This window comes from Etheostoma spectabile, chromosome 20 (genome assembly GCF_008692095.1).
Source record: "Etheostoma spectabile isolate EspeVRDwgs_2016 chromosome 20, UIUC_Espe_1.0, whole genome shotgun sequence".
NCBI classification, from domain to species: domain Eukaryota; kingdom Metazoa; phylum Chordata; class Actinopteri; order Perciformes; family Percidae; genus Etheostoma; species Etheostoma spectabile.
This window is the reverse complement of record NC_045752.1, coordinates 16,587,921-16,609,325: the sequence shown is the minus strand read 5'-3', so window position 1 is coordinate 16,609,325 and position 21,405 is coordinate 16,587,921. Positions and strand designations below refer to the sequence as shown.

Below are 21,405 nucleotides of genomic sequence, written 5' to 3'. Positions count from 1 at the left end.
ATCTGGATATTTCTGTGTGGTATTTGCTCACCATTTTAATGCTTAAGCCTTAGACTCGCAGCAGCTGGGGGCTTGGGAACTGCTCAGCCTTCTCATACAGTGACATCCATAAAAGCAATTCTTTGGTGAACTGACATCTCTCTCCCCCCTGCAGTCCAACGTCATGCTGAACAGGATCTGCCTGGAACAGAGCGGCCCGATGGTGAACAAAACCCAAGTGAAAGGGGGCGGAGGAGGAGGTGGTGGGGCTACTTATGTGTTCAAGGTAAGAAGGTGCTAAGGGAATGACACACTAAAGGACAGGGAGATATTTCTATGTTTAATGTTTTGAAACTGCATGTAGTTTGTAAAGATTTTGTATGATATGATGAAAATATATCTCTTATATAAAAATATCTCTCATATACTGTATAAAATTAGCCCAGTCTCTCTGTTGCTAGAAGTACAATACATGTAACAATGCTGGTTTTGGGAATGACTGATAACATGTTATCAGTGTATCATTCAAGCTATTCATTTCACTGAGATAATGTTGGTGGCCAACTGTCAGTCACAATATCAATGATCATTAAGCACTGGAGTTATTTGGTGTCTCTACTCTAACATGCCAATCTTCCATAACCCAAAGTATTCTTTGAAGTACTTTCATATTTTGGGAAATACATGCTTTGCTTTCTTGCGGAGATTAAGATGAGAAGATTAATACCACTTTTATGTCTATCCAATAAATGTGAATCTACAACAAACAGCCTGTTAGCTTAGCTTATTGTTGTTTCTACACTTCTGTAGATAATACGTGGGAGCACAGCTCTCATGAAAGCATTAAAATCATACATATGTGGAAGTCACTAAAACATTGGCAACAACCATTATTGTAATAACAAATACTGCAAATTTCAATTTTTAATGAGAGAAACGTTTATTCCAAACGCCCCATATTCTCTAGTGAATGACGGCATTGCTGAACTTCACTACCAAATCACAAGGTGTGCAGTAAACTATTGCACCAGGCTAGCTGTTTCTCTCAAATTTCAGTCTCTAGGCTAAACTAAGCTAAACAACTGATGGCTCCAGCAACATAATTACCATAAACACATTAGATGGTATTACTCTTCTCATCGAACTCACAGAAAGAAAGCAAATAAGCGGTTTTCCCAAACTCATGAACCACTCCTTTGAAGTTCAGGAACCACTACATGAATCTAACTGTAAACAATAATTACCCAGGTGCACAAAGATGTGTATTTCCCCCTCATCATCGCTGCTGGGGGAGGTGGCCGGGGCTACAGCAGCCTGTCAGAGACCCAGCTGGAGCAGATGGACTATGACCCTAGCCAACCGGGACGCAACGGGAAGTCAAATGCTGCAGGTAAACACAGCTTTCAAATGTGTGTTGGTACCATTTGAATATGTGTGCATTTGATTGTGTGTTGTGCATGAGTAAGGAAAATCAATATACTGAGTGTATAGTATGTAGCAGTTATGCAAGTTGTGTAAGTGTTAGTGAGAGAGCTTGGCCCAAAGAAAGAGACAGTGTAGTTAGTGTGCATGAGATGAGCAGATGACTAATACCCCATTACAGAACTATAGTGTACTGTATATGGCTTATCTTTCCCCACTTAATGATGACAATGGCACAGTTTATTGTGTTCCTATCTGCATGTACACAAACTAATAAGCTGAGTTTACTGATAGCCTTAAGTGGAAGGGCTTATTTGCATGTCTACCTGTACTTGTAAAAACATCCATTTATCCTGGAGGTGTTTATTTCTTTCTTAATGCATACGTTTCGTAGACGTTCCATCTTAGTGTGCAAGTGTTTTGGTGAAAACAAAATACAGCAGGCTCTACTCATGATTATTCATATGGATCACAGAACTACATGCTCTATTCTACCAGTGTAATGTTACATCCATGCACATTGAATTATTTATGTGCTCAGTGTTGACTAACAGCCAAGAAGACATAAGATATTGATTTTAACATTTTCACAAAGCCCAAGGTTTACTTTTGAGGAAACTCAGTGAATGAAAAATTAAATATTCAGAATGTCTGGGGTGTTTTGTTGCCAGTGTGGTGAGATGTGTATTTTTCTTCATTTGTTTGTATCTCTCAGGCGTCAGAGAAGGAGGGAAATGAAAGAGGAAAATTAAATTGGCCACTGTTGGGGAATATGGGAGGGATTAGTTTTAACTTTATTAGCTATAACTTTTATCTTGTGTTACCAGGTTGTGTGTGTGGTGGTATGTGTGTGTGTGTGTGTTGTGTGTGTGGTGTGTGTGGTGTGTGTGTGTGTGTGTGTGTGTGTGTGTGTGTGTGTGTGTGTGTGTGTGTGTGTGTGGTGTGTGTGGTGAGACAAACAATAAAACTGCTTACACAATATGCTGTCACAGTGCAACAAACCATCATCATATTTACGCCTTAGCATTTTCCCCCAAACATTTACCCATATTATACCCATTTAAGAGTTACTTTCTCTCTCTCTCTCTCTCTCTCTCCTTCTCTCTCTCTCTCTCCCTCTCTCTCTCTCTCCTCTCTCTCTCTCTTTATGTCATACACACTCTGATTCAACACAGCATATAACTCCACACATGTCAAGATGTGTTGTGTTTGGTCACAGGCGGAGGCGGAGGTTGGAATGACAGTCCTCCTGTCAGTCAGGGTGGCAGGCCGCTGGTGCTCGGAGGCCAGGGAGGGCAGGGCTGTCATAAGTTCTGGAAGACCCGTGGTGGCTTTGGGGGCGGCGGGGGTGGCTGCATCTCCGGGGGTGCCGGCGGAGGCTACAGAGGTGAGTCCAAAAGATTTGCAAGGTTTTTCTGGAACATCCGGAAAAAAAGTGAAATAAATACAGAGTTTAAGGCCAATTTATGCTTCTGTGTTAAATCGACGGCGTGGGTACATACGTAGGTACGTCGAGTAGAGATGCAGCAATTAAGTGATTTCACTATTAACCACGCTTCAAAACGTCACAGTTAATTAATCGTAAAGGCGCCGCTACACTGACTGTTAACTGACTGCAAATTATGTGTAGCAATGTGTTCAGTTCTTATTTAACGTCCTTGACAACATAAACGTTTGTGTTTGCGCTCAAGCGCTGCACACAAAAACCAAACGCTGGTCTGGTCACCGCGAGTGCAGTAGAACAGCGTAAAAGACCAACCTTTAAACTTTAAACAAACCGTTTTAAATTAGAACTATGCCGAAAAGTTGTATAAAAAAAAAATTTTTTTTTGCACCAACAATACATCCAAAAACACTGGTCTAAATTGCTGAATTAGCAGAACTTTCATGCATTTCTTTCACATCTACAGCAGTCATATTCACTGTGTTCACTCGGAAGGAATCACTGCACATGGGTAGGCACTTTTAAAGACATTTTGAACAGGTTTATAGGCTAAAATCACATTTAAAACTTGTCCTGTTGAAGCCTGTTGGGTGCTAACACTATCAGAAAAATAACACAGTGTAGGCAACACCGATTATTTTAAATTTTCTATCTACTGACAGCACTCCAAATTTACAAACAACAGAGCTACGTGTTGGAATCGACCGGAATTCTCCTTTAAGAAGGACAGCAGTCTTGTTTGTGGTGTGACTGAGTCACAACTCGTCTCTATTCTTTTCACATGTGTTTTAATAAAAAGGTTAATGATTGATCATATAATCATTTTCAAAACATTCATAACTGTTACTGTTATTTCTGTTTGTATATGTATAACACATTAAAATCTAAAGTGTTGATGTAATATCATACATTAGCAGTAAAATTAATTAATTGGTCAGCTTATAGTCATACCAACAAAATTTATAATCGTAATCCTAACATGGGGATCCGGACCCTACACCGTTGCCTAACGTACAGCTCTCAAAAGCTGTCGCTGTTGCAGCGACACAAACCGCAACAACTTTGATTCTTCCACTTGGCTGTGACTTTGTAGGGTTGCATTTCCCCCGACTCATTTCCGTGTTCTCTTTCTCCATAAGCAATGTAAAAAACATGAATTTAACAAGAGGATCTACTTTTCCTGCTAAAGATTTCACCTGATGGTCAGAAGCACAATCAATCAATCAATCAATCAAACCTTATTGTCCCCAAGGGGCGATTCATTTGCTGCAGTAGACAAGAACTGACACATGCAAACAAAACAACAACATCATTAAAATACAGTATATACCAATAGGAAAAAATAATAAGTAAATGCCACAACATAAAAGTTTAAACCCCAGTGTACCATATGTGCTGACATTCTACTAGTTCCTCCCAGAGTAAGCAGAGATGATGCAGAGGGACGAAGGAGGTTTTGACCTATTTGTTTGGCTGTAGCTGACTGAAACGGGACCGGAGGGCAGCAAATTAAATTCGCATTAGGGGGTGAGAACTATCGGACATGATGGATTCTGCCTTTTTAAGTACTGTCTAGTATACAGATCAGTAGGTGTCATCTGCTGCCTCCCAATATTTTGCTACTAACGTTAATTACCGTTGCCATTTGTGTTTGTTCATTTTAAATCAGAGAAGCATACAGCAATACATGAAAAGGTAAATACAGACTCAATAAAAGATTTATAAAAACATGTCATCAAGGATCTATCCACTTGAAACTGAGCTAGCTTTCTCAGACAGAAGAGACGCTGCTGACTTTCTCTTACTATATCATGTCTGTATTTAGTCAAAGGTCAACTTGTTATCAACATGATTCCCAGATACTGTATGAGTCAACAATTTCAACTTCCATTCCCTCATAGTCGTCTTTTCCGGAGTTGGATGGTGACGTCTAAAATCAATGCACATGTCCTTTGTCTTTGTAACATTTAAATCCAAAAAGGCTTCTTTGCACCAATTTAAAAAATAGGGCACTACAGGGCCGTGAGATGTTTCAGTGTTGTCCATTAAACTTACTATGACTGTATCGTCAGCAAACTTTACGACATAGTTATTGGTCAGCTCACTGCGGCAGTCATTAGTGTACATAATATATAAAAGAGGAGAGAGAACACAGCCTTGAGGGGAGCCGGTTGATGTCACAGATATTCCAGAAAGATGTCCATTAACTCTCACTCTCTGTGTCCTGTTAGTGGGGAAGTCCAAAATCCAGCCCACCAGATTGTAGTCCAACCCAAAATGTTCTATGAGCTTCTGCACCAACAAATGGGGCTGGATGGTGTTGAAGGCAGACGAGAAATCCACAAACAGCGAGACATGGTTTTTGTGTTACCCTCTAAATGCTTGTATGAGGTTAAGCAGAGTATACGGTAGATCCTGCACCCCCCTGTTGGCTCGTATGCAACATGCAGGGGGTCGCAGAGGGTTCAATTCTACCCAGCAGTTCTTTCTTTATCAGTTTTCAAAAGACTTCATAACTAATGAGGTTAGAGCCACAGGTCTATAGTCATTCAGAGTTTTTGGGTGGTTACTTTTCGCAATGGGAATAATTGTAGATTGTTTCCACAAGTTGGGACTCTTTTGTGACCAAAGACAGGTTAAAAATATGATAAAAGATGAAGCCTAGATCCGCACAGTGTGTCAGCATGCGGCTGCTAATGTTGTGGGGCCAGCGGTAGTACAAGACTTGCTATGTTTAAAAGTTTCAACATTGCGTTCAGAAATAAAAGGATAAAGGGAAAGAGTTAAAGAACGTCCCTTAATTCGCCCGTTTCTTACTATAATCAGGACATCGAAACCTGGAATAAAACTTGTTAAACTCCTGTGCCAGTGCAGAGTCTGCCATAAAAAACTTCTCCGATATTCTTCCTTGTTCCAAGGGAGACACTTTGTTTCTCCCACTATTACTGCTTGCTCCAAAGCTAATCACCGTCACTCTCTTGCTTGCTCTACCACACACTCTCCATGCACACACACACATACTGGCCCTGATATTCTCTTATAGATCGACGCACACAGTAACGCACAAGCATAAACTATAGGCCATTTACGTAGGCTACGGTGAAAGCTCTGCCTGGAGCCTCCGTAGAAGCATAAATCCCGCTTTACACACACAGAAATAGTTGCATAACTGCTTCAATCATTTGAAATCACTCTGGATTAGACCATGAATTGTACTGAGTGTATATCATTAAGCAGTGTGTAAGATAAACTTGAACGATCCACAGTAGATAACTGGGGGAAGTACAGCATACGGCATGAACAGAAATTACATTGACCTTTTAAATATATATGTGTGTGTGTGTGTGTGTGTGTGTATTACATTAGAATGCATTGGGAGGTCAAAAGATGAAATATGTAAATGCAAAAATGTATATGGTTACAAAGGGAAGACAATCAGAGTAAATGTGACTGGGGTTACAGCAGATGGTACTGTATGACACAAGTCCTTTGTGGACAATCCATTCATTGTGTTTCTGTCTGTAAAATGTACTTCTAAATGTTTTTGTCCAATTCCCATAACATATAGCATGTGTAAAGAAGTATACGGATGCACCAAAGGTTTTTCACTGTGTTTTGGATCCTGGTGTCTAGGTGGTAACACATCCATAGATAACAACGCCAAACACGACGGAGACGATGGCACGTCTTTCCTCAGTCCAGAGGGAGAGCCTTTCCTCTACCCTCTGAAAGGTAATGTGAAAAGATAGACCGCCAAACTAGTCAGCAGTCAATGCCTGCAGTCAAGCAATTTGTATTGAGTGCTTAATACCTTTGTAGTGTTTATAGGTGAGTCAATGTGTTTGTACCTCACAGGAATGATTAGAAAAACAGTTTTTGCTGTTGACATTTTAAATGAGTTCTTGTTGTGATACACCCGGTTTTCTTCAGTGCAGTCTTTCACACATGACTAAAATAGCTTTGTACAGCAAGATGAGAATGAGTTGCTTCTGCTTGTCACATCCGAAAAAAGGATATTGTAAAGATGTGCAGCAGATATGGACAGCCACGAAAGATGAGAGTCTCTAGTTTTCTGACAGAAGACACCCCGATTATTTGATTAAAACGCTACCAGATGGAAAGAACTGCTCAGTAAATCCATCTAGTGTGCACCTGTTGACCCTTCTCTGCTCCATTTACATTTACATGACAGGTACTAAAAACACAGTCTGACTGAAAAATTCAGCTGCAGCGATTTCCATCCATACATCATCTAAGATTCCCTCTTCACTTAGCTATAGAGAGAAATAGGAAAGTGGAAAATATAAATTGAAGTGCTTTTTAAAATTGTCTTCCATTTGGCTGTAGTACGCACTTTGAGAATATCTCTCTCCCATCGAGCTTTAATGGGGGTGATGCTGTCTGGTGAGGCTTTGCTCCTTCCAACAGCCACACTCCTCAATTTGTGATCGAACTCACTTAATTTTCTCTGAAGGAAAAATACTTAAGAGCTGTGAAATAATTACATTTTTTGTTTCAAACTACACTTTTTCTAATTTATTAAAATTCAGATTGTTCTCACTTTTCTCTATTTTGGTCCGAGCTGGTTAACATAGTGTTGTTGTGTTTTTAATTAAGAAAGAAAATTCAATCGCAAAGAAGATTGCTAATCTAAAGATGTTGTCTTAAGATAAAACTATATTGCTGGCCAAGCAATGTTCTTTGTCCAGCACTAACTCCCAAATACATATAGTGTCCCCATTTTTGTAGCCTCATGACAAAGAAAATGACAAATTATATGACAGATAAAACAGATTAACATCAGAATAAATAAATGTATATTCTGCAGTGTTTAAGCCTTTACAAAATTGTTTACTGCTTGAAAGTAGAAATGTGAGTGGCATGCATGAAAAGAGAGAGAAAGTGACATGATTTATAACCTGTAAATTACCCGATGGCCAGAAACAATAATAATAATAATAACATTTTATTTAAAGACGCCTTTCTTGGCACTCAAGGACGCCGCACAGGGAATTCATAAATTAAGAACAGCAAAACAAATACTATACAACAGCAAAACAAATACTATACAACAGCAAAACAAATACTATACAACAGCAAACAAATACTATACAGCAAAACAAAACAAATACTATACAGCAAAACCAAAACTATACAACAGCAAAACAAATACTATATACAATATCATAACCTGCAGGGTTGAATACTCGGTAGTAAAATCTTTAATTTGATAATTTAAAAAATAAATCACCTCTGTGAAGATGTACACGTTCAACCCTTGAAATCATATGCACTGTCCTAAGAGGAGAAAAATGTCCACTTCAGAAACTGCCATAAAAATATAATTTCCCACTTTCACTGAGTTATTTTTTTTTTTTAAACCAACTTCAATCCTCATCATTAATACTAAATAGTTCTATTGCCATTTATTCTAAATGCCAGAGGGAATTTTCTTTTTCCCCCACAGTCTGGGATTTGTCAACAACAACACTGATTTTGATACATTTTATGCAGTGTATAAAAAAAAAAAACGTTACTTTAGAGCTGTGTTTCACATATGAAAATATTTCAAAGGGTGTATATTATTAACGTTTGAGAACCACTGCCTTAGAGGACAGAATGCTCCCTTCCTAAAACTGCTATAAAATCATGATAAATTAAAGTGCCCATTTTATGCATTTTGGCTTTTTCCCTTTCCTTTATTGTGTTATATATCTTTGACTGGTTCTTTATGCATTAACTCAGCCAAAATATCTTTAGCTATGCATAGGGGCTAAGGGCATTTGTGGTTTGAATTTGTAATCACAAATGACTACACCTAGTCTGGCTATCACCAGACCAAGCCATGCTCAATAGATTTGAGATTGAGCATTGGTCTGGGGAGTTTGCCTTGTATTTTCTCTGCACAAGAGGTGTGACCAATGGGCATAGTTCAAATGACTCTGTACGCAATTGGATAGTCCTTCAGCAAATCAGACCAATGATCCGGGTGACGAAGAAGGGACAGCGACATCAGCGGGTTGCTGCGCTTTGGTAGCTGCTGCTGTGTTGAATGTAAACAAGATGCTGCTTGGTCACTTCTCTATCGTCACTGTGTTAAACCCACCAATAGCGCGCCAGGTAGATAAGCCAGCTTGTGATTGGTTTCCGCAAAATTGTAAACTGAAACAGAAGAATTGAATGTGCAGGTTTCCAGACCGAGCTACAGGACGAAATCAAATTGCCGGCAGAGTGGGCAGGGTTTAGCCAGTCTACTAATCCACTAAACATAGGCTACTTCAAAATCAGTCAGAAGGGAGAACACGCAAAGGACTACACAGTCATTTAATCGTACTGCCGTCACTGGGTGGTGGTAGGCACATAAGGAAACATTAATGTCATTAAAGGACCAGGAAAGTTTCTATAATCAAAGAGAAATTAAAAAATGTCATGTGCATGTCAATTTAAGCAAATTATTTAACATGCTTAGGGGAGGAAAAGTATGTATCTGTAATGATATACTAGTCTAGCTTTGATAGTGGAGAAACTTTTTGTGTTGAATAATATCATTAAGAAATATTTATTAAATGTAATAGAAAAGACCTCATTACTTTCATCACTCCAATAGGAGTATTCAAAAACGAGACTCACACCCACCCTTTAGTATGCAGTCAACATCTGTAGTCAAGACATTAGTATTCTTCCTTTGTTTTTTTGTGGCTAGATTTATGTATCTGTACTTATAAAGCTGATAACAGAATGATGAGAGAAAATAGATTCTGCAGATGAATGCATTTGCTTTGCTTACCAAACAGTACAAGCTTTCACGGACAGCCCATAACTAATTAATGTTAGCCTGATTTGTCCGTGCTTGCTGTAGTTTACAATTAAGACAATTGGTTATTTTTAGACCTAAGTAAAGTCATGGATGTTGTAAAAATGTTTCTAAAACAATTTATGGTGGTATAAGCAGTTGTCTCGTGGAGGGCAGAGAGTCTGCAGGTTTTGGTCCATCCAAGACCACAGCAGATCGTTTCACTGATAAACCTTTAGTGCAGATCAGTAAATTCATTTGGTTTAAGGTAAGAGTAGGCTGGAGTGAAAATATGCGAGCTCTTGGCCCCCCACACAACACAGTGACACACGCTGGCTCGATTCATCTCTTATAGTTTGTACTGGCTGGGTAGAACACCGGTAAACTGTTGTTGGTTTACAGGTTTGAGGCTTTAGATTGTTGGATGCTCACAAAAACTGGATGACCACTGCAGTAATCAATTTTTCATATAATTACCAGATAAACTAAAGTTCAGTCCTCACATCTTTAGTAATAACCACATTTTCCGTGTGTGTGTGTGTGTGTGTGTGTGTGTGTGTGTGTGTGTGTGTGTGTGTGTGTGTGCGTGTGTGTGTGCGTGTGTGCGTGCTTGCTTGACTGTGCTGTAAACCAGGGGTTTTCACCTCCACCCATTTGCCAACAAACCTTTATTTGATAACATTTATTCAAGACACACCTGATAATCATACTGGATTCTCTCACTTTTCACATCAGAAAAGTGCAAGGCAGTAAGGTCTTAGAGGGATGTTTGTATTTAATAGTGTTTTGTCATAATGAAAATCTGTAATTACATGTTAGCCCACAGGAAGATGCACTGTGTGTTGCCAAGTTGCTTAATTCTCTTTGGTGTCTAAATATGTTGGCATAAAATTTATTTAAGCCACACAGCTAAGCTAGAAGTTATAATAAAATGAGTATGGTTAAATCAGGTTCGTAGATGTGGCCCATACTGAAACGGAGCGGATGAGATTGACAGACAGAAAGAACACGTTGTTTTTTTAGCCTGCTTGCTTTCCTTGGTTGTAAATAGAACTTTAAACCTATAGGCAACAAGAGAGAAAGAGAGAGGCAATTCATCAGTTTCTACTTGCCTCCCCCCTGATGATTTAGAGTGACTATTGTGAAGGCTCTGATTATTCGTGATGACAGTTTGGTTTAGTTTTAACAGCTAGTACCTTCTCACCATAATTCTCCCTCCATTACATTGAAAAAACTTAGATAAGAGGGGCAGACTATAGTGCAGTCATATGCAGAGGCAAAGTGCAGCGCAGGTGTACGTCATCATCGCTTCTAGCTATGTTACATGTAGCTGTTATCTCATTCAGTGTTTCCCACAAACTTAGATCATATTTGCAGTGGTAGCTGACCCGGGGGTGGGGGGTCCACGCGTGGAAAGAGGAGCAGAATTCTTATATTAATTGTACTGCAAATATTTTTGGCAACTTTGTGTTACAGTTTAAATAGACAATCTGCCCACAATCCCATTCTTTAGGCTATAAGGGTGCAGGGCAGTTACAGCTCACAGTGTAATCTTTCAACAAACAAACAAAACATAACTTTGCTCTTTGACAAAACAAAAGATACCACAAGTTTTAATTCTGTTTAACAGCCAGATGCTGTTCACCTCTTTGTGACCTTCTACACACAAGACAACAAAATAGAAACTTAAATGTTACTGTATATGTTGTTAACTTTTTGAGCACTTGATGAACAAAATTGAGAACAAAATGTTTGCAACTTACTTACCTTAGTGGGGATTGTTTTATGTCTTACACATAAGTCTATATTTACTATCAGGTAATGTTAACGTTACAGCATGGTAACCTCAACAACGCAACTGATAACATGCTGTTATATCCTACAAACTAACAAATAAAACACTGTGGATATTCCACAATGTTTTTGGCTATGAATGTAATTCTTTATAACAGAAAGTCCAGCCGATATTTCCAAAGCTTGTTGGGAGCTCAGGGTCCGGTTGTTAGTCAAGTCCATGCAGAGTCTTTGACTCTCACAAACACACTCAAATATCAAAATCTAAATCTATTGTAAGGTAAATGTATCAATGGTAGAAGTGATCTAATGTAAAACCCATTTACCAGTCAAAAGTATGTTTATTTCATTTTCCACCAATGATCTACTATATGGTTCATGTAACTGGCTGTAAACTGGGTGATTATGCTGGTGAGAATTAAACTTAGAAAAGCCATCGTTGTACATTCATTGTAAATGATTTCTAGTAAATTACGTGTGTGTGTGTGTGTGCGTGTGCGTGTGTAGCTATGGAGGGGGATGGTGAGGTGATCATCAGTCCAGTGCAGAACTGCAGCCACTGTGAGAGCGACGAATGCCACGAGACCAAAGACAGCATTGTCTGCTACTGCGATGATGACCTGATCCTGGCACCAGACGGGGTGTCCTGCATCAACGCTACAGGTCTGACATATAGGACTGCACATACGCATACATACTTTACAATCTGTAATGAAGAACCATAGTCATTTTCTCTGTCTTCCACACAAGTATATGACATTAATCTAAACGTAGAAATAAGTTAAGCTGAATCTAATTGTACCTGTAATAGACTGTGACTCAGTGAATAGATAATGAATTAATCTGCAGAAGTAATTATGCCTGGGAGGCTTTGTACTTTATTTAATCTTTATCTAAAGATGCTTTTAATAGGGCCTTAATCATTAATAATAATCAATCTGTAGGATAAGCTAACCCTTTAATGAAAATGAATATAGCTATTGCAATGTCCGCTGGTTGAGTCCTGCTCTGTGATTTATCTCTGTGCCACAGTCAGATAAAAGCTCTTTATCCTGTCATGTCAAGGACGTAGGTTAAAAGACTTAACCTGGATACTCATGTAGTGATAATGTACAATGGATTCGGAATGAGCCTAAGTTCTTGCGACTGGCAATATATTAAGTCAACCTTGACTAAAAATCAGTTTTCACATGTGCCGTGTCTTCTTCTTGAGGTAAACTGCAACAAAGGAATGTAGACAACCTTCTCTGGACCTAGAATTGCCTCCTCATTTATGATTAGTAATCTCAGAAGAATCATGGGTATATGAATGTAGATTTGAAATGAATTAATATGGCAGGATGTCACTTTATAATTTGAAGCAAAATAACAGGGCTATTACCGTTTCAATGCTGTCTTAATGACCTAGAGTGTCTCCTTGGCCTATGATTTGCAAATCTGCTCTCTGTAATGACAAGTAGTTGATAATTCTATGATGCTAGGTCATAAAAGGTCACCGTCTCAATATGGTCTCTCTCGGTGTGCAGATTTGTTCCTCAGCTTAGACAAGTGAAATGAGATCTTCCCTTGCCATTGAAAAGGGAATTGGCATGCACCGGTTGTCCCTGCTCCTAAGCTCTGTTGTGTCATCGCTTTCACATCATTAATTAAGTGGGGGATCAGAGTGGTGAAGTGAATGTTAATACTCCTCTGGGGAAGATAACAACTGTGCAATACTGTTGTTTCCCCTTGTATTGCAGAGGTGTCCCTGCTGCCTCCCCAGCCGTCTCTCTCCCACCTGGCACTCGGTCTGTCTGTAGGCACCTCGGCCCTCATCGCAGCACTGCTGCTGGCTGTGTCCGGAGTCATGATAAGTAAGTCAGTAACTCCCTATTCGCACTGCATTAGTATTACCTGGTGATGTCTAGTCATTTGTAATAATCATGGAAGTTGTCTGTCATCTTAATCCTGTCCAAAACCGGGGTTTGATTCTAATGGCGTTTTTCCATTGCTGGTAACGGCTCGCCTCGGCTTGGCTTGGCTCGGCTCGGCTCGCCTCGGCCCATTCTATGTCCGTTTTCCATTACAGATTGAGTAACGCCTCAGCGTGGCTGGTCACCATAGCAACGCGTGATGACGTAATTTTTCAGCGCGACTCACAACAGCACGTAGGCTACTCGCCGCAGCCCACAAATGTTTTTTTCAAAAGAAGCTGAAGGAAGCAACAAAATCTCCGCTAAAAAAACGCGAGTTTGGGAATTCTGACGGAGTTCAGACGTCGACATGACGGTTGTTCGCCGACACAAAAGGGTAAGTTAAGTTTCCTGGTAACGTTAGCTAACATTTGCATGTGTCAGCGTCGCCAGTCAGTATTACTATACGCTATATAAGCACATGAACTTGGCAACCATGATTACACCCCACAACATTATGCTGTGTACCGTTTGTGTTTCAGAGCATTCACGCTTTGCAAAATCGCCGCGCAGACCGTCTGGTGGGCGTTGTCCAACCGTGAAACCTCTGGTTTTGACTACTGTGCTTCGTTTAATCGTATGAGAGTCCAGAGAGGCTTATGACAACGACTGGGATGCATGTGGGCCAGCAGAGCCGGGGGGGACACTGTCCCAGGGTGCAGAGGAAAAGAAACCGGAAGTTTGGGAGGGTTTGATGCGCTACTTGAAAAGCTAAATAAAACTTTTGTTATATATTGTGTTTTTTTAAAGTAACAGTGTGCAATATTGGAAAGACATGAAGCCGCTGGTAGCCCGAACAGTTGAAAAGTGAGAATAGTGCAGAGAGTGGATAATCTGTCGGTGTCCGGCTAATTGTTTTAATGTCCCGTTTGTTCTGGACACACACTCCGCACTCTTGTTTGCTAACAACGCAGTCATAAGTGACAATTCTCTCCGACCAACCAGCAGTCTGCAGGTTTTCACGTCACCTTTTGGTATCGCCTCGGCTCGCTTGGAACCTCGACTGAGGTAGTACTAAAAAAATGACTGGTAGCGGGTCCCAGGGACTTTTTTTCATAATGGAAAACCAAAAAAGCGAGTAGAGCCGTGGCGAGTCAATAGATACCACGCAGTGGAAAACCGCCATAAATCACACTAGGTTCCACATGATACCAATACTGTGTGAATAGGGTTAAGGATAGTTAAATCCAATATATGGTGCAAATTAAAATATTTACTGTAAAACTTGCTCTGATGTCCTTAGACCAAAATGTTATTATTTTAATATTTTTTTCTATTTTCACTGAGTTAAATCTTTTAACCAACAGCAATCCTGATCATAACTACCAAATATCTATGTTCAGAATTTCAACACATGAAATGCCAGCTTATACATAATGCCACTGTTGCAGGCATTGGTTTTGGTGCATTGCATTAACACTGCAGTGCTCCATGATACAGCAGCAAAGCCCCTGGTAGAAACCAGGAAAAATGGCACATATTTGCTCCATAGGGCAAACATGAGAAAATCTCTCAATCTGGTGGAAATAGTAAAATAAATTGAAAATTTGAAACCAGGCCCCTAGATGAAAGCCTATTAATAATGCATGTTTTTATGCTGTATGGCATTTTGTCCTTTGGTTGTGTCTATTCTATTTTAGCTCACAGTTTTTATAGACTAATTTGAAGAGCTGAGGTTAATCTTCCAAAATTAATCAATCTTACAAAATGAAAAATGTGTTCTTTTGTATAACTATTTCTTTTTTTCCAAAAGAGGGCTTCAGATGACTAACAATTACTCAGAGTAAACAATTGGAGATTGGAGAGGCTATCTATTACTTACTGTTACAACTTAATACATATTAAAAATTGTCATAATTATTCACTGAGAGTCTAGGTCAGGAGAACAAAGAATACATATGACATGCAGTAACTTAACACAATAAGGTGGACAACTACCAAAATGAACATGGAGAAAGTGGTAAAGTTGAAGTAGTTGTTACTGAACCTAAAGAGCCAAGCTGTGCTGCTAAAGCCTGAGAGGTTCACTTACACTAGTTTTTGTATTTTCTGCTTTATTCTTCGTTTGCACAATACACACACAATAGAGCTCTCTCTCTCTCTCTCTCTCTCTCCCTCCCTCTCTCTCTGTCTTTCTCTTACACTTACACACATTTCTCCATTGTCTTCCCGGTCCCTCTCAGACGGCCTTAGCAAGTTGTTGTCAGAGTGGGAAGTGAACCTTGCGGCCAGTGCAGACATCCGTCTGCTTGACTGCTTTCAGCGTAACAGCCAGACAAATGCACTCATTAGCCATCATCTCCTCCACCACACATGCACCGCTCACTCTCACACTCACAGACATCCAGATTCCCACCTACACTCTTCCACACGGCGGGAGCTAAGGGGTGTGGGATTACCTCTGTGATGAAAATGTGCTAAGATGGATGAATGCCTAGCTGGCGGCTGACAGCAGTCGACATTAGAAAGCGCTTGGTAATAAATAACTCCTTACACACACATAAGCATACACACATAAACAATTCTCCCTGCGACTGACGTGTTCCCAGCTCAGGTCGAGGCTTTGAGCACTATAAATGTGTGGTTTGTGTGTGTGAAAAGAGAATAGAAAAAGCAAGTGTCCTATCCAGTGAAATTCATTTGTTTCAATACGAAGAGATATAAGCTGTCTTGGTTCTGTGTATTCTGTTGCCACATTTGTGGTTGTGTCTTACATGTCACATTCTGAAACATTATGTATCTGAATTTTTTAGAAGCAAATCTGGCATCAGATAGGAGGAACCAATATTTTACAGACACAGGGGGAGGAATTCTATTTCATTTTTGAATTATTTTTTTAACTTCTTAGAGAAATAATACTGTAGAAGATTTCCATTGGTGGTGCTTTGGCTCCCAGCAGTAATTATTACAAGAAGATGGTTTCAAGGTTTTTTTTGCTTTTTAAATTGGCTATACCTCAGTAGTTGAATGAAACTCTTTCATTTTCATCTCACCAGTGTACCGCTAAACACACAGAGCTGCAGTCAATTCAGCTGGAGCTGCAGAGTCCAGATTGCAAGCTCAGTAAGCTGCGGGCATCCACCATCATGACCGACTACAACCCAAACTACTGCTTCGCTGGCAAAACGGCATCGGTCAACGACCTAAGGAGTACCCTGCCGCGCCGCATATCTCCCTGACCAGTGTAAAGAGCCTGGATCAAGGTCCACAACCAACATTCTTGTTATGGGACATTGTGAGTTCATCATTAACAAATTCAATATGAGTTGAATACACCTGTGTACATCTGTGGTGAAATGTCTGACTCAAGGAAACCAGTATCTGAGCATACATGACATATCGAGCAGTTAACTAATGAAAGTCCACTGGTACAAACGGTTAAAATGGCTGGACTCATAAAAACAGCACGGTGTGAAAAGTATCCTTTTAAATAAAGCCTAAAATGATAAGTGGGAAGTCTCAGTGGCTGTACTTTGGGAAATTATTTTTTTTGCAGGACTCGTTTCAATTTTAATATATCTTCATATGTTTGTAGTTCACCACTTTATCATTCTGTTCCTAATCTTTGTGATTCATTATTTTTCTTGTGGACCCATGAATATATTCCACCATCTAGATTTAAGTCATGAATCTATGCATTGGCTGCAAAGGGTGCTACAAAATCTAAACTATAATTCATGTCAAGTACACCACTTTGATTTGCAGTAGGATGTCACACGGAGACAGTTATTTGCTGGCTGAAAAGCAGGTGAAACACTAATTTTGAAAATAACTGACTACATACATCTCATTTCTTTAGTACTTAGCTCCATAGGTTATCATTCTTCAGACACAGAGGTTTATTGTTGTTTACTGTTAGCTGCTTCTAATGTTCTTCAGTCTAGATATCTTGGGTCTTGTATGCACCCCCTGTGTGAAAGTTTCACTTAATGTCTAAATTAAATGTAATTGTAAATAATAAATGCATTTGTGTGCCTTCAGGGGTTTGGGTCATGGTGCTTTTTGAAGTCTATGAAGGGCTGGCAGTGGGGATACCGGGTGAACCGAGTCCACTGCAGGTGGCAGTCAAAGTGAGTTCTCACCCAGTGTCACACTTCTATAGGGGCTTCTAAACTAATAACACATCATCCACTTTATTTCTAAGATAGTTTCATTCACTCTGTGATTGGAGATCATGATTTAATTTTGCATTGCGGTTTACAGCACAATGCTGTTTCGCCTCTCTTTAACTTTCTCACAGTATGGTCAGTGTCATGGAGATATGATCAGACCCTAAAAATACAATGACTTATATACAATACTACTTTATATCAATTTATACAATTCAATTTTTTTAATGTAAAATAGACCCTCCCTGAGGTTTGCTCTGAGCAAGACGAATTGGACTTCCTCATGGAGGCTCTAATAATCAGGTATGAGGCACTTGACAATTGACTAAATTCTGTCCCTCAACATTGCCAATAAGCCATTTATAATACATGTTTCCCATCGTGTTTGTCCCTGCAGTAAGTTCAGCCACCAGAACTTGTGCGTTGTATTGGAGTCAGTCTGCAGGCCATGCCCAGGTTCATCTTGCTGGACGTGATGGCCGGAGAGACTCAATCTTTCCTGAGGGAGACCAGACCCAGCTGGTAAGACACCCTGTTATCACGCTCAAGTGCTTGAATGTGCATTTATTTTTTTTAACACTTTAAGCTACAACTGTGTTCTTGAACACACTATAATCCAAGTTGAGCAGTCAGACTTTCATCTAGATGTTTTTCTTTCCAACCACATGGGTACTACCGCAGGCTTTTTCCAGATCTGCCTCTGATAAATTCATTAAAATTGCATTCTGGGTATTTCTTTGTGTGATTAGGAGCAACCGTCCACCTGACCATGGTGGACCTTCTCAATGTGGCCAGAGACATTGCTAAGGGCTGCCAGTATCTGGAGGAAAACCAGTTATAACAGGTACTTCACCAATGACTGTACATTTTTGCATATGAATATGCAAACCACAGGTGTGTTGGCATACACGAATAGAGCACATGAACTATGTATTGTATTCTGCTGCACTATATTCATCCTACCTAAACAGATAAATAAAACAAAAAACAAAACAAACAATATGCATCACAAATGGGTATGCATATACAGTACATATGGATTGAAAATGGGCAAAGGAACAAACTAACAGTCCACATTTATTGCCGACTACTCAGAATTACTAACTGACTGCATTTGTCCAAGCGTAACATATGGACTCTGCTGCCTTTTGTTATGATAGCAGAAAGGACAGTGACGGGTTTAGCATCAGAGCAGCCAGATGGGGTAGCCGCTTGCCTTTTTACGGTCTGTATCCAAGCACAAGTGTCCTTCTGTATCTATATTCACAGCGGTTGCTGAACCGGAGATGTGACTAAAGAAATTCTTTTCCTGAATCTGTCTCGCGAAGATCTCTTTCATATGTCTGTGAGGAAAGTCATACATGTCAAAAAATATCAGGTCGCAATTGCTCCCACAATACATCAAGACAAGTACACTGTATCCTTTTCCTTCATGTCTCTCTTTGACTTCCTAAGAATTGCCGAGGACAAACAACCTGTTTGCCCCATCGTGGTACAGTAAAGCCCCATTAATCCATCCATGGCTGACTCTTCTCCAGAGCTTCTGCTTTTCTGCCTTATAAACCTGTATTAACCTTATAAATTCATCCTAACACTGTCCTTGAGGCTAATTTCATTTTTATGGAGATGTGTTTACTCTAGGTTGAGTAAAGGGCAGCTGAGTGAGATAGGGTGGAAGAGTGCTGCTACTCAGAAAAGTAGATTTTCTCAGGGATTAGAGGGTTGAATGATGACTGTGTGTTTCTTCAACATGTTAAATCACGGCTTTAATAAGAGAATATACTCTGGATTTTTTGTGTTTCTATGCTTTTTTCCTGTGGTGGTTTAATCTGTTTTTTTTTCTGGCCAGTGGATTATTTGATGTTTATCTTACATTACTGTATTTACCAACACTGTGCTGAGGAGAGTTGGTAGTTTACTGCAACCTCAGGTGTTAAAATAGACTAATAACAGAGATTGTTCTTTAAGTGCAGCAGTAAATGGTGTTTAAGCTGCTGCAGTTAAGATTTGCTGTAAATAAGGTCTACAGTATGAAGCCAGTTAATAACGGCCTGCTCCACATCACTGTGCTGCATGTACAATAGCACTGTGTCCTTCCCTTAAGCCCTCAGCCAGCAGTCTGTGACAGCTAATGCTGCATTTCTGTTCTTGCCTACAAGCAAAAGCAAATCATTTACATGGATTCCTTTTAGCCATTTAACAAGGATTTCTTGGATTTACCAATAGCACCTCATGAGAAACTTGTTAAAGATGCTGATTGTATCATACCGTAATAGAAATGATTCAGTTTTTTAGATGCCCCTAAATAGATTAATTAACTCACTTCTTGAATAAAGAGTTGGTGGTATGATACCACAATGTACTCTCTGTAGCTGGTTTGATAACCAGTTTACTCATTTAATGATTTATCTAAATTTGATTTAGACTGAGAAGCAAATGTTGACTTCATTTCATACTAAATTATTTAATGTCAAACTTGGAGTTTACTTTAATATTACAAGTTGAATTGTTCAAATACTTCTGACACATTGAGGGGCAACCGGCATCTGTATTCCCTGCCTTTAAAAGCTCTCAGTTTTAATCAGTTCTAAACCTTTACTTTATCCTCGTTTTGTCATTTCACATCCCCAGTTCATCAGTGTGGAGGCTAAACATCTAACAATGTGTTGCTGTTTACATACTCAGACTTAGTTTTTCATTTCTTTTCTCATGATCTAGTTTTAAGCACGGTGTCACTTTATTAGCCTGACAAGCCAGACCCATCAAGATTGGAGTCTGGAACTCACCATTGGCAGGGCTCAATCTGAGGGGTTGGATAAACGTTGTCTTTCAAATTCCTCGCACGCAGTAGGATAGTGCTACCCTATCTGGTTGTCAAAACTCCAAACACATCTTCCTTTTTTTTAAATTTAACTTCAGTGCTTAACTCCAAGTCTTCCACAGTCGCGGCCAAAGACTATTCGAAGACCACTGTTCGCCTGCAGCAATCTTTTTGTTTTCAAGTAGCAGGAATTCACACGGCACTTTGTCGTTTTTTGTTTAGCCGCCCACCGACTCTACAAACATGTGATTGGCCAGAATTTGTTTTTTCCAGGTTGCAAGCCAACGGAGAGTTGCTAGACTGACCCTGGCAGCAAATACATATGCTGCCATTAGGGTGCATCAGATTTGTAGGCTAACCTTAGTTTTTTTGATGTTAAATTTTGGGTATTTATTGTACGAGTGCACACTTGTCTATATGGGATGAGAAGCAATGTGCTCATAATGTCACTTCTTTAGATGTTAAGAAAGTTAGACGCCTGGGGACAGAGTACAGTGTGTGTACTCTGTTTCTTTTCCCCAGACAGGAGCGAAAATCCTGTGGGAACTACTGTATTTTTCTCAAAGAATAACTAACCCCACTGCAGTGCAAATTGATTGTTATGAACTTTCTCTAACCACTCTGCCTGCAAATACTAGGACATTACAATTTTTCCTCTGGATGCACCATGTGGCAGAGCTATAAAGGCCCTGTGGAATCTGTAAACTTTATCAGCTTCTCCAGTGCAACTTGGAGTTACACTGAACTTCAGATCCCACAGGGGTCTGTAGGAGTTCACACATGGAGCTCTCTATAGATGCAAAGATTGAAACTAATCAAGAGATAATGCTGAGAAAAGCTGTTTAATGTCTGTGTTCAGTAACTCTTATATCCTCTGTCCTAGGGTTTAATCCCTGGAATACCCATCTAACTATTTCCTGAGCCATATAACAACAGGAAAAAGGAAAAACATTCAGGCATAAACCAATAGCTAATACACAAATATACATATCAGTACAGAAAGTCCTTTATGTAGTCCAACTTAATAAATGGCTTTTAAAAAAGTGACAAATGACTTGCTTTACCAAATTTATTGTGTTATCGTATGAAAC

At 39.6% G+C, this 21,405-nt stretch overlaps 1 protein-coding gene and 1 long non-coding RNA gene across 3 annotated transcripts in view; both read left to right on the top strand.

Moving 5' to 3' along the window:
* Positions 1-21,405, top strand: part of alk (ALK receptor tyrosine kinase) — a 397,773-nt gene that overhangs the window by 334,680 nt on the left and 41,688 nt on the right. For both annotated transcript variants that reach the window (XM_032499965.1, XM_032499966.1), the window contains exons 14-19: positions 155-265; positions 1,228-1,369; positions 2,621-2,788; positions 6,479-6,577; positions 11,940-12,095; positions 13,172-13,285. In XM_032499965.1, the coding sequence (XP_032355856.1) occupies positions 155-265; positions 1,228-1,369; positions 2,621-2,788; positions 6,479-6,577; positions 11,940-12,095; positions 13,172-13,285 (790 nt within the window). The remainder of the gene's footprint in view (positions 1-154; positions 266-1,227; positions 1,370-2,620; positions 2,789-6,478; positions 6,578-11,939; positions 12,096-13,171; positions 13,286-21,405) is intronic.
* On the top strand, positions 17,392-17,909 carry LOC116669881 (uncharacterized). The gene is made up of 3 exons (XR_004326898.1): positions 17,392-17,454; positions 17,732-17,796; positions 17,891-17,909. It is a non-coding gene; the product is annotated as an uncharacterized LOC116669881 (long non-coding RNA).